The sequence below is a fragment of the Anguilla rostrata genome, chromosome 7, assembly GCF_018555375.3.
Source record: "Anguilla rostrata isolate EN2019 chromosome 7, ASM1855537v3, whole genome shotgun sequence".
In the NCBI taxonomy this organism is placed as follows: domain Eukaryota; kingdom Metazoa; phylum Chordata; class Actinopteri; order Anguilliformes; family Anguillidae; genus Anguilla; species Anguilla rostrata.
Genome location: NC_057939.1, coordinates 1,122,922 through 1,136,060, shown reverse-complemented (window position 1 = coordinate 1,136,060; position 13,139 = coordinate 1,122,922). Strand labels below are relative to the sequence as shown.

At 48.9% G+C, this 13,139-nt stretch overlaps 2 protein-coding genes across 2 annotated transcripts in view; one reads left to right on the top strand and one right to left on the bottom strand.

The window, feature by feature from the left end:
- Positions 1 to 475: 475 nt before the first annotated feature.
- LOC135258465 (N-acetyllactosaminide beta-1,3-N-acetylglucosaminyltransferase 4-like) lies at positions 476 to 3,880 on the top strand. Its single transcript, XM_064341892.1, has 2 exons — positions 476 to 615; positions 1,853 to 3,880. Exons 1-2 carry the CDS (start codon positions 612 to 614, stop codon positions 2,839 to 2,841), a joined length of 993 nt encoding a protein of 330 aa, XP_064197962.1. The 5' UTR covers positions 476 to 611; the 3' UTR covers positions 2,842 to 3,880.
- Positions 3,881 to 6,573: 2,693 nt separating this feature from the next.
- The window catches only part of si:dkey-183c6.8 (protein O-GlcNAcase), a 14,076-nt gene continuing 7,510 nt past the window's right edge, over positions 6,574 to 13,139 (bottom strand). Inside the window, exons 11-18 of the mRNA XM_064342020.1 lie at positions 13,092 to 13,139; positions 12,440 to 12,496; positions 12,225 to 12,310; positions 11,755 to 11,859; positions 11,127 to 11,218; positions 10,813 to 10,993; positions 10,081 to 10,240; positions 6,574 to 7,718 (exon numbers count right to left, since the gene is read on the bottom strand). The exon at positions 13,092 to 13,139 is cut by the window's right edge and continues 243 nt beyond it. Of these exons, the coding sequence (XP_064198090.1) occupies positions 7,582 to 7,718; positions 10,081 to 10,240; positions 10,813 to 10,993; positions 11,127 to 11,218; positions 11,755 to 11,859; positions 12,225 to 12,310; positions 12,440 to 12,496; positions 13,092 to 13,139 (866 nt within the window). The 3' untranslated portion in view covers positions 6,574 to 7,581. The remainder of the gene's footprint in view (positions 7,719 to 10,080; positions 10,241 to 10,812; positions 10,994 to 11,126; positions 11,219 to 11,754; positions 11,860 to 12,224; positions 12,311 to 12,439; positions 12,497 to 13,091) is intronic.

The following is a 13,139-nucleotide window of genomic DNA, read 5'->3' as shown; positions in this document are numbered from 1 at the left end:
ATGGGGCCTACGTTTTAGGTACTCAGTCTGGACTGCCCTCTAGTGGAAATAAAAAATAAATTTAAAAATTAAATAAATACAAACGGTGAAATTGTTTTTCTCATTAAATATTCTTTAATTGGACCGACCATAAATAAAAGCGGTAAACTGACCGGCCGCGTGCACATAAAAGCAGGCACGACTCGAACCGCGAGCCTTAATGGCTCAAGCTACAAGCCCAACTAGGTCGATATAAATATAGAAACAATATGATATCTGCAAGTCTTAACCTAAAGAGTTGGCCATTCGGCGTCGCACAGTTCACAGACATACATGTTTGACAGATACATTGATCGTTAATTAAGTCGTTAATTCCATATTTTCCCTTAGAATTACTTTACCACAGTGTCGGTTTGGCCTGCTTCCATTTGCTTTGTCTTCAAACTTCATCGCCCACAGACTTCATTTTCGATGGCAGGTGGCCCCACTCACGTGATCACGGATTGTATTCGGAACCGGTCGGAAGACATTCTGTTAAAATGGACGAATGAGCAGCTGGCTTTCGGTTCAGCGAGTCTCGTCACTTTCAGCGGTACTCTCCCTTCTCAAATGGAATCGCTGCCGTGGGGGAGATGGGTGAGTTGCTGAATTGTATCGCAGCGCTACATTTCTGGTTAAAAAAGTTTGGATTATATTGCTGAATTAGTCTAAATTAACTCTACACAGTATCGCTAAATTATGTCAACATATGTATAAGATATGGTTGTACTAGCAAATGACGGCTGGTAGGTTGTAGTCTCTAGGCTTGATGTATTGCACAAGGCATCAGTGTTAGTCTGTATGAATTATATGAACTAGTTTCAACAATATTAACCTAAGCTAGTCCTCTTAAAAACTCGATACGAATGCTGGTAGAACCGCTGTTTATATTAGACACACGGGTTTGGAGAGGGCCAGCTTTGGGCAATGGATTGAGACTGAAAAACTGAAAAATAACGAAAACGTGAACCACGTGTTAACAGTGACACCATGTGAGGTGTCAGGTGCGTTGAAATAAGGGATAAAATGTGACGTTAATTATGAACATGCCAGTGTCAATAATAATTTAGCCTATTGCCTAGCTGAAACAGAAACGATTCATTTGGGGCACTCTTGCTTGGATAGTGTTCACTGTGTGAACTAAACTGTGTTCTGGCTAGAAATAGCTGTACAAAATAAGTATTGTACCTTACTGAACCTGTGTTTAGCAGTTGTCTATGACCATGAAATTGACTTTCTGTACGTCCCTTTGGATAAAAGCGTCTGCCAAATAAATGTAATGTAATCTAATGAAAGGACCCTGCGACGAAATAAAAATTGTGTGTATGGTCTGCATAGCATTAGGCTATATTACGAACACTTAGCAGACGCTCTCAATCAGAGCGACGTACAAAAGTAGATTTGCATAAATAAGCTGTTAAATTGGATGACCCAGCTTTAACCCTCGGCTCGTATACCAAGCCTGCGTTCTTTCCGAACGGCTAGCTCTTTGCTGTCCTATATTTGTTTAAAGCTTTGCATGAGTTTCATCTTCTCGCGTTCCTTTGCTCTTGGTTAAAACGCATTGCGCGCTTAACTATAAATAAATAAGTGACAAAATCTTTTTGGGGGTAGGAATGTACTAATGTTTTGTCGGTGTCCTCTAGAAGGGAATTTGTCCCCATAGTATGTTGCCCAAAGTAGAATGTTGACTGGAGGTTTGTCTGACTGTTGTTTCAAGAGTGAACTCAAAGGGTTTCAGGGAACTGTCATTGTGTTTTTATTTATGATGTTTTTTAGTCATGTTTTTAGAGAAATTTGGCTTTGTAATGGTTTAATCCCCCCCCCCCCCCAGGCAGGTGGTCAGTGCCAGGTTTGAGGCGGGCACGTACGCGTGCGTGGGCCCTGGCTCTGTGCGCTGGGTTGGTGTTTGGGGTGGTGTTCCTGTACGGGACGGGTCCCTCTGAGCTCCACCGTGCCTTTCTGCTGTCCCGCCACGTGCAGACGTACCCCGTCCTGCTCCGCCCCCGCACCTGCCCCTCGTCCCGCACCCTCACCCTCCTGCTGGCCGTCAAGTCGCACGTGGGCCACCGCGAGAACCGGGCCGCGCTGCGGGACACCTGGGGCGGGGCGGGGTCCGGGGCAGGGGCGGGGGCGGCCGTGTGCACCGTCTTCCTGCTGGGACGCGCGGAGCAGGGGGCGGACCAAGCGGCGGTGCTGGAGGAGAGCCGTCGCCACGGCGACATCCTGCAGTGGGATTTCCGGGAGTCGTTCTTTAACGTGACGCTGAAGGAGCTCCTGTTCTGGCGCTGGTTCTGCCCGGAGCGCCTCGGCGCCGCCCGCTACGTGCTGCGCACCGACGACGACGTCTTCGTGGACGTGGGCGGAGTCCTGGCCCTGCTCCGCCTCCACCGCGGCCCCGCCCACCCGCTGTACCTGGGCCACGCCTTCGTGGGGACCTACCCCGTCCGCCTGTGGTGGAACAAGTACTACGTGCCCCAGTCCCTGTACCACGGCGGGCCCTACCCCCCTTACCTGGGCGGGGGCGGTTACCTGGTCTCCCAGGAGACCGTGCGGCTGCTCCTGGGCGCGTCGGCCAGCGTGCCGCTCTTCCCCATCGATGACGTGTACGTGGGCATGTGCGCGCGGGTGGCCAACGTGACCGCGCAGCCCCACCCCGCGTTCCTGCCCTTCGAGTTCGCCCCCTCTCTGCCCCCCTGCACCTACGCTGGGGTCCTGGTGCTGCACAGGCTGGAGCCCCAGCACCTCCGCCAATACTGGAGCTTCTACAAGAGCCAGGGACACACCTGCAGCCCTGCAGTCACTATACATCCCAGCCTGTAGGGGGCGACACGTCAAACACAACATCGCTGCACTGGGGCTGCTACAGCCCAGTGACGGAAAGCAGCATGTGGGTTTCAGCAGCTACACACAAACCACACAGTCAAAGTTTTAGAAGAAAGAAATAAAACGTTTAATGCGCAATGAACAGCATAACTGACCTGTATTACCTGAGTGGGAACATGCTTGCTTTAGGGGCCTCAGGACTTGCGTAAACACCATTTCCATGGCGACGGAAAACAGATGAAGTCAGTCAGATGGACTTTGGTGACTATTTTTAACGAATTTCCTTTCCTTGAATTTCAATCATGGGCCCAGGCCACAGCACACTGCTGTAAGGTGGTAATGCAGGACCAGATGTTTTTTGGAGACTTTTGCATCAGTGGTTATTATCTGGATAAATAAAAGTAAAGTTAAATAAATATTTAATCTCCCCAAACTGAAAGGGGCGAGGCATGAAAAGCCAGGTCTGGGTGTTAGGAAGTCTGAACAGGCGGGGCGAGTTCCTGTCACGCACTTCCTGTGAGACCTGCCGCTGCCGTGGTTACTGGCGTGCAGCGGGGCAGGCGCAGAGGGGAAGAGAGTGTGCTGCTCCCCATCGACCTGGTGTTTTGGGGGGCCCCCTACACACGGGACTCCAGGACAGGAGGGAAAGAGAACAGACCTCACAGCCTGTATGTGGAGAAAAACCTGGTGGCTGTCATGAAGCAGGGTTACTCAGTAAAACCCGGAACAGATTTGGAAGTGCAGTTATCCAGCTAAATCCTGCTTCATGATACAGCTCTCAAACCCAACAGGAAGTGCCCACGTAACCCTAGAGTAAAAAAAAAACCCTATCCTGAGTTTTACAACATGAAATTTGATAACTTTTCCTGAAGTGACCCTATTATTAGAAGCTAAACATTGCCCTTCTTTATATTTTTATAAAAATGGTACACCATAAGGGTACTCACACGGTCTGATGAGGGTTTTTTAACCCTGTAGTTATGCCATAAAGTTAAGCACCATGCATCTATTACAGCAAATAAAATATCAGTTCTGATGTGTGTTTGTGGGGTTGAGTGCGGTAGACTGAATGTCTTCACAGTCTGACAGGACTGTGAAGTAGGAGAACATTTATTTACTGGGTTATTGATAAGTAACATGTTGTTTCTATGTTAAAAATATTGATTTGGGGTTTAAAATTCAATGATACACACACGTGCACACACACATACACACTACACACACACGCGGCTGTGCGACACTTCCTATAGAACACTGTTCGTTTAAGAAAGTGAAGCACTGATCAGTCAGCTATAGAACACTGTTCCTTTAAGAAAGTGAAGCACTGATCAGTCAGCTATAGAACACTGTTCCTTTAAGAGAGTGAAGCACTGATCAGTCAGCTATATGACACTGTTCCTTTAAGAGAGTGAAGCACTGATCAGTCAGCTATAGGACACTGTGAAGATGGGACTTTTATTCTTCATGGCGTACATAGCTATCTCATAAAAAACACGTTTTCAACGTACAAAAATGCCAAGTTACTCAAAAGTATTGATATCAAAATGACGCCAAGTTACGGTACTACAAACAATATAGGCTATCTTGCCTCACCGAAATGACATAAGATGTATTTCAAAGCAATGCTACCCAATATTTCCTCAATTCTTTCAAGTCACTTGGCCCTGTGTGTATAAGCATGCACTACATGGACAGGCCAAACGTATGTGTGGATGGCTCTCTCACAGTCAAGATTGATTGAATAGGCGTGTATATGTACAATTTGTATTGGTATGTATGTATTTTGCTGCCCAGCCTTTCTGTTGCGTGAATGATAGTATGTTTCTTGGTATAAGTGTGTGTTCGTAAATGTGAATGTAACATGCAGCGAGGGAAATGTCCCCATGGGGATAAAGAAGTTCTCTATGTATGTATGTACAATATGTATTTTACATGCAGTATTTATTGTACGTAGCAAATATACAATAACTTGCACATGTACTCAAATTCAGTTCAGAAGCAAGTACAAACATGTTTTCTGGAGAAATATGCTTCCTGTAGTTACTCAGCAGCAGTTTTGTCCATTAATTTCAATGTGTTCCATGAGGCAATTCGAAATATTTGACTCTTTCATCTGACACAAAGTGTGCATGATATTGTTAAATGGTAAGGTTACAAAACACAGGGCCAAGTGACTTGAAAGAATTGAGGAAATATTGGGTAGCATTGCTTTGAAATGCATCTTATGTCATTTCGGTGAGGCAAGACAGCCTATATTGTTTGTAGTACCGTAACTTGGCGTCATTTTGATATCAATACTTTTGAGTAACTTGTCATTTTTGTACGTTGAAAACGTGTTTTTTATGAGACATCATTTATTTTTGCAAAGCATTTTACCCTGTAAGAAACAGTTGTGGATTATGGCTATCCTTGTGTGAATTTGTAGTCTGATGAGCGTGTACTGTTTAGCAGTTTTGGTTTGCTATATATGTAAAAACAGTGGCTGTGACAAAGGGTGCGGTGGCGTATAAGTGTAAAACGAAAGAACACATATGAAATATGGCCAGTGTATGTACTCACGGATTTGACGTCCATCCAACGAGCCTTGACTGACAAAGGAATCAGCAAGCCCGTAGAATTATAACTCCCTAGGTCGCAACTTGTGTAGCCTTCTGTCCTGCTCCGTTGTCTGTTATTTCGTGGAGATGCACTTTTAGTGTTTGTACGGTTTGTAAGGCATTTTGATAGGCTTATCTGCAGGTAGGAATCCTCTTCGCTGTTTTGCTGAACTAGAACCGGAAAACATGATAGTGGAGAATAGGAGCAGACGAACATGTATAGCTGGGCTTGAACCTCGGACCCTGTGTTCCCAAGACTGTAACCTTACCCACTAGGTCACAGCAGACTAGTTGTTTAAACTGGAAATGTAAAAGAGTAAAAGGTATGGGTATTTTGCGTGTGTATGCGAGTTTTTCATTGGGTCGTGTAGGTAAAGATTTGGCGGGTGTCTGTAAAATGTCCAATGGGGAGACGTTATTAGTGGGATAGGCGGCAGGAAAAATAAGAATGAGAAGAAGAAGAAAGAGAAGGAGAAAACGCAAAATCCCCTTAGTTTGGGGCTTTATTGTGTGGACATGTGAAGTTGTTTATGAAATCTGTCTGTTGAAATGGGGTCAGAATGTACAGAATTTAATGTTTTTAAGGGCTGAGTGTCTGTGGCTGTTGTGGTTATTTCTGTGGGGAACCCTGAAAAGTGCCAAACTCTCGATGCTGTATAGGTATGGGGCATGCCCCCGCCAAAGCGTAACTTGGCGGGATGGCATACCTGCCATCCCAATTTCTGACATAATGTGGCATAAAAGGGTAAATAATCTCTAAATATAAAAGTTTTTAGAATTAAGATTTTAACAGCTATTAATTAAGTAAATTTAACAGCTTGTTAAAACTCTGGGATTGTAGTTGCAGTTGGAATGAAAATCAGCATACAAACTGGTCGCCCAGGACCAAGTTTAAAAGACACGCAAAACTGCAAGTACACTTTTCATACAGAATCTAGATCAGGAAAAATATGACCCACCAGTTGGTGGGTGTTCATTTCAAGCCCCGTCGGTAGTGTGTGAAAGGATTCATTCTCACACACGAAAAACCAAAGAGGAGACGGAAAGATGAGAGGAATGGAAATATAAACCTGGTGGGGGTTTCAGAAGAGAGCAGTTTCTTTGCGTCATTTCATGTAGCACAGAGTGACAGTTTGAGAAGAAGGAATGTTTAATGCCATTTGAAGAGCAAGTTAAAAAAGCCAAACAGACAGAGAAAACTGAACAGGGTGTTTTTTAAGCCGATTCATTTCTTCTTTGTGTCTCTTGGTGGCTCAGGACCAGGGCTGGGGTGAGCTCCAAATTCCACTCAGCACATTTCAGAGACATTCATTCAAAAACTGCACATAACGTTCCATGAGGATATATAGATTAAAGTTTCATTTTAACTTAGTGAAACTGGAATGGACAGGACCCCAGCTCAGCACAGATCCAAACCCTGGATAGTGATGGAACTGAACACCGCCATATTTATCGCCATGGCAGCAGTAACACTTGTGTTATGAGTCACCAGGGCTGTGGGCGAGAGCACTTCCTCATGTACCAGAACAGCCCTTTATCTCACAAAGGATCACATTTCTCAGAAAATGAGCATGAGAAAAAACAACAGCAAAAAGAAGAACAAAAAGAAGAGCATTATCGCTGCTACTAAAAATGGTCACCCTGGGAACAGATGTAAATGTGTAGCTAATACCCCCAGCCCCCCCCCCCACGCGATGCAGCCCCCACTTCCTGCCCAGTCTGAGGTGACAGGTGGGTGAGTGCAGCACGGGAACATGTTCCAACTGTACGTCTGTGTGTGCATGTGTGAGTGTGTGTGCTTGTGTGAGTGTGCGTGCTTGTGTGAGTGTGTGTGCGAGTGACATGCATCTGTGTGTGTGTGCGTGAGCTTCTCTTTAATCCTGACCTGCCACACCAGCAGTGCCTAAAATGTGTTGTACTGTACTGTGTGTGATGTTTCCCCCAGCTACAAAAAAAAACATACAACACCCCCCCCCCCCAAGTAACAGAAACAGCTGCAAGATCAGTATAGCACAACAATCAATAACAGGATCCGTAAAAGAGTGGAGGAGGATTTGGGGTGTTTGGGGTGGGGACAGGGGAGCTTGGAGGTGGGGGGGGGGGGTGAGAGGGAGGTTTGGGGCGGGGGGGGTGACACCTCCTACAGCAGCCGGCCCAGGACCACGCCCTCCCTGGGCCGCGCCTCTCCCCGCAGGATCTCCAGGAAGCCCAACTTGGCCAGGAGCTCCAGCCGCTGCCGATCCGTGGGCAGCACGTCACAGAACACGCCTTGGGAGCCTGCAGCAACAGGGCCCGATCAGCGTCTGTACTGCAGCAACAGGGCCCGATCAGCGTCTGTACTGCAGCAACAGGGCCCGATCAGCGTCTGTACTGTACTAGCAACAGGGCCCGATCAGCGTCTGTACTGCAGCAACAGGGCCCGATCAGCGTCTGTACTGCAGCAACAGGGCCCGATCAGCATCTGTACTGCTCAGCGTCTGTACTGTAGCAACAGGGCCCGATCAGCGTCTGTACTGCAGCAACAGGGCCCGATCAGCGTCTGTACTGCAGCAACAGGGCCCGATCAGCGTCTGTACTGCAGCAACAGGGCCCGATCAGCGTCTGTACTGCAGCAACAGGGCCCGATCAACGTCTGTACTGCTCAGCGTCTGTACTGTAGCAACAGGGCCTGATCAGCGTCTGTACTGCTCAGCGTCTGTACTGCAGCAACAGGGCCCGATCAGTGTCTGTACTGCTCAGCGTCTGTACTGCAGCAACAGGGCCCGATCAGCGTCTGTACTGCTCAGCATCTGTACTGCAGCAACAGGGCCCGATCAGCGTCTGTACTGCAGCAACAGGGCCCGATCAGCGTCTGTACTGCTCAGCATCTGTACTGCAGCAACAGGGCCCAATCAGCGTCTGTACTGCTCAGCGTCTGTACTGCAGCAACAGGGCCCGATCAGCGTCTGTACTGCTCAGCGTCTGCACTGTAGCAACAGGGCCCGATCAGCGTCTGTACTGCTCAGTGTCTGTACTGCAGCAACAGGGCCCGATCAGCGTCTGTACTGCAGCAACAGGGCCCGATCAGCGTCTGTACTGCTCAGAGTCTGTACTGCAGCAACAGGGCCTGATCAGCGTCTGTACTGCTCAGCGTCTGTTTCCACTCAGCACATTTCAGAGACATTCATTCAAAAACTGCACATAACGTTCCATGAGGATATTTAGATTAATTAACTGAGTTTCATTTTAATTTAGTGAAACTGGAATGGACAGGACCCCAGCTCAGCACAGATCCAAACCCTGGATAGTGATGGAACTGAACACCTCCATATTTATCGCCATGGCAGCAGTAACACTTGTGTTATGCGTCACCAGGGCAACCGCAGGCAAAGAGAGGAAGCTGTGGCCGGGTGCACTTCCTCATGGTCCTCATGCTGCAGCAACAGGGCCCGATCAGCGTCTGTACTGCAGCAACAGGGCCCAATCAGCATCTGTACTGCAGCAACAGGGCCTAATCAGCATCTGTACTGCTCAGCGTCTGTACTGCAGCAACAGGGCCCAATCAGCATCTGTACTGCAGCAACAGGGCCTAATCAGCATCTGTACTGCTCAGCGTCTGTACTGCAGCAACAGGGCCCAATCAGCATCTGTACTGCAGCAACAGGGCCCAATCAGCATCTGTACTGCTCAGCGTGTGTACTGCAGCAACAGGGCCCAATCAGCATCTGTACTGCAGCAACAGGGCCCAATCAGTATCTGTACTGCTCAGCGTCTGTACTGCAGCAACAGGGCCCGATCAGCATCTGTACTGCTCAGCATCTGTACTGCAGCAACAGGGCCCAATCAGCATCTGTACTGCAGCAACAGGGCCCAATCAGCATCTGTACTGCTCAGCGTCTGTACTGCAGCAACAGGGCCCAATCAGCATCTGTACTGCAGCAACAGGGCCCAATCAGCATCTGTACTGCTCAGCGTGTGTACTGCAGCAACAGGGCCCAATCAGCATCTGTACTGCAGCAACAGGGCCCAATCAGCATCTGTACTGCAGCAACAGGGCCCAATCAGCATCTGTACTGCTCAGCGTGTGTACTGCAGCAACAGGGCCCAATCAGCATCTGTACTGCAGCAACAGGGCCCAATCAGTATCTGTACTGCTCAGCGTCTGTACTGCAGCAACAGGGCCCGATCAGCATCTGTACTGCTCAGCGTCTGTACTGCAGCAACAGGGCTCGATCAGCATCTGTACTGCTCAGCATCTGTACTGCAGCAACAGAGCCCAATCAGCATCTGTACTGCAGCAACAGGGCCCAATCAGCGTCTGTACTGCAGCAACAGAGCCCAATCAGCATCTGTACTGCAGCAACAGGGCCCAATCAGCGTCTGTACTGCAGCAACAGGGCCTGATCAATGTCTGTAATGCTCAGGGTCTGTCCTGCAACAACAGAGCCCGATCAGCACCTGTACTGCAGCAATAGATCCTGATCAGCATATGTACTGCTCAGCGTCTGTACTGCTTAGACACACACACACACACACACACAGACAGACACACAGACAGGCAGACAAACAGGCAGACAGACACACACAGACAGACACACACAGACAGACAGACACATAGACAGACACACAGACAGGCAGACACATAGCCAGACAGACTGACCATTGGCCTTGAGCGCAGTCAGCAGGGCGGTGAGCAGGCTACGAGTCAGGCTACAGTCCACCAGCTCAGGCAGGGCATCCAGCCACACCTGGGAGGGGAAGTGATACAGGAGGGAATCGGGGTAATCTGCCTGCTCCTCCTGGAACTGCAGCAGCGCCTCCTGTAGGAGAGGAGGAGAAACAGCAGTTAATGCAAAACAGAAAGAGGCTCTGGGGTGTTACACATCAGTGCTGCGTTAGCTGCTAGAGTTGTGTCAGTGCTGCGTTAGTCGGTAGAGTTGTGTCAGTGCTGCGTTAGTCGGTAGAGTTGTGTCAGTGCTGTATTAGCTGGTAGAGCTGTGTCAGTGCTGTATTAGCTGGTAGAGTTGTGTCAGTGCTGTATTAGCTGGTAGAGTTGTGTCAGTGCTGCGTTAGCTGCTAGAGCTGTGTCAGTGCTGTGTTAGCTGGTAGACTTGTGTCAGTGCTGCGTTAGTCGGTAGAGTTGTGTCAGTGCTGTATTAGCTAGTAGAGTTGTGTCAGTGCTGTATTAGCTGGTAGAGCTGTGTCAGTGCTGTATTAGCTGGTAGAGTTGTGTCAGTGCTGTATTAGCTGGTAGAGCTGTGTCAGTGCTGCATTAGTCGGTAGAGTTGTGTCAGTGCTGCGTTAGCTAGTAGAGATGTGTCAGTGCTGCATTAGCTAGTAGGGTTGTGTCAGTGCTGCGTTAGCTAGTAGAGATGTGTCAGTGATGTGTTACCTGGGCGCCCCCGTGTGGACGGGTGGGGTATTTGTCCCTCATGGCGGGCAGCCAGCTGGCCTGGTAGCGCTTGCTGAAGGATCGCACATCCAGCACCCCCAGGGCCCCCCCACACACGCCCAGCTCATCCTCCAGAACAAAGCTGTACTCCGGACACAGAGCCAGGGAAGCTCCCAGGTACCTGCACACACACACACACACACCATATACACACACACACACACACACACACACACAATGATCATGAGCAGCTGGGGAGGCTGGATGTGTGGTTGTGTAGGGGAGCAGGGAGCAGATTTGGAGGCCAAGTTTACCTGTCTCCAATGAGATCAGGGTGGGGCTGGGCGGAGTCCTGCTTCCCCTGAGTCTTTAGGTGAAGCTGTCGCACCATCCTGTACAGCTCCACCTGGACAGAGAGAGGGAGGGAGGGAGGGAGAGAGAGAGAGAGAGAGAGAAAGAGAGAGGGAGGGAGGGAGGGAGGGAGAGAGGGAAAGAGATACAGACGGAGAGTGAGAGAGAGAGGGAGAGAGAGAGAGATAAAGAGGAAAACAGATAGGGAGAGGGGAAAAGAGGGAGAGAGGGAAAGAGGGAAAGAGAGGGATAATGCGATCTCTATGATTACTGCACTCTGGCTCCAAGTGGCCTTTCTTGGTAATGTGTGTGTGCGAGGGTGTGTGTGTGTGTGTGTCGAGGTGTGTGTGTGTGTGTGTGTGTTGTGGGTGTGTGTGTGTGTGTGTGTGTGGTGTGTGTGTGTGTGTGTGTGTTGTGTGTGTGTGTGTGTTTTTGTGTGAGGGTGTGTGTGTGTGGTGTGTGTGTGTGTGTGTGTGTTTGTGTGTGTTGTGTGTGTGTGTGTGTGTGTTGTGTGTGTGTGTTGTGTGTGTATGTGTGTGTGTGTGTGTATGTGTGTGTGTGTGTGTGTGCGAGGGTGTGTAGTGTTCTTACCTTGTCTTTGAGCTGGAAAGGCCGGATGTTGTAGAGTCTGCAGGTGGGAAAGAGGGGTGGTGGGTGGGTGAAGAGCTCTGTGCTGGTGCCAATGGGAAGCAGCATCTGAGAGGGACAGACCAATCACAGCACTGTCAGAGAGACAGGAACAATCGCAGCACCATAAGAGAAACGACCAATCACAGCACCATCAGACAGAGACAGGACCAATCACAGCACCATCAGACAGAGACAGGACCAATCACAGCACTATCAGACTGAGACAGGACCAATCACATGTGGTTTATACAGCCATTCGAGTGACTGGGCTACTCACAGGCAGATTATTGTTGGATAAATCGATGACTCTATAGTTGTCAGGGCGACCAGCAGGCCAGGCATTAATGCGCACACATGCTGGGCCAGTGGATAACCCCGTTCATCAGCAGTCACAGATCCTCACCCCCACCCCATCCCAAAATCCTCCCTACCTGCACCTCTCCTGACAGACCACCCTTGAACACCCAGGGTTCTGACTCCACCCCCAGCACGTCTGCTCCCATGGCAACCCCACACCCTGAGAATACAAACCCCCATGTAATCAATCCATCAACCAATAACTATTCAATAATTCAACACTCAATCAATCTATCAGATAACCAATCGAAAAAAGCAACCAATCAGCTCAGCAGCCATTTGGACTCACAGTGAAAGCAGTTCCTCCAGGAGCTCAGGGATTGGGTATCATTCAGCACCCGTCCATCTGGGAAGAGAACATCCCTGTCTCATGAGAACCTCAACACAGTGTGTGTTCATGGCAATTTCACTGTGTCACTGAGAACCTCAACAGTGTGTGCTAATTACAATGACACTGCGTCACTGAGAACCTCAACACAGTGTGTGCTAATGACAATGTCTCTCTCATGAGAACCTCAACACAGTGTGCGTTTATGACAATGTCACTGTGTCACTGAGAACCTCTACACAGTGTGTGCTAATAACAATGTCACTGTATCTCATGAGAACCTCAACACAGTATGCTGATGACAATGTCACTGTGTCACTGAGAACCTCAACAGTGTGTGCTAATAACAATGTCACTGTGCCACTCAGAACCTCAACAGTGTGTGCTAATAACAATGTCACTGTGCCACTCAGAACCTCAACAGTGTGTGCTAATAACAATGTCACTGTGCCACTCAGAACCTCAACAGTGTGTGCTAATAACAATGTCACTGTGCCACTCAGAACCTCAACACAGTGTGTGCTAAAGACACTGTAAAGATCCAGAGGTGAAAGGTCCTGAGGTGAAAGGCACTATACACATGGTTCCAGAGTGAGCGGTTAGAGGCGCTCACCCAGCCAGCTGACGAAGGCTTTGGCCACCAGCACAGTGTTCCTCAGGT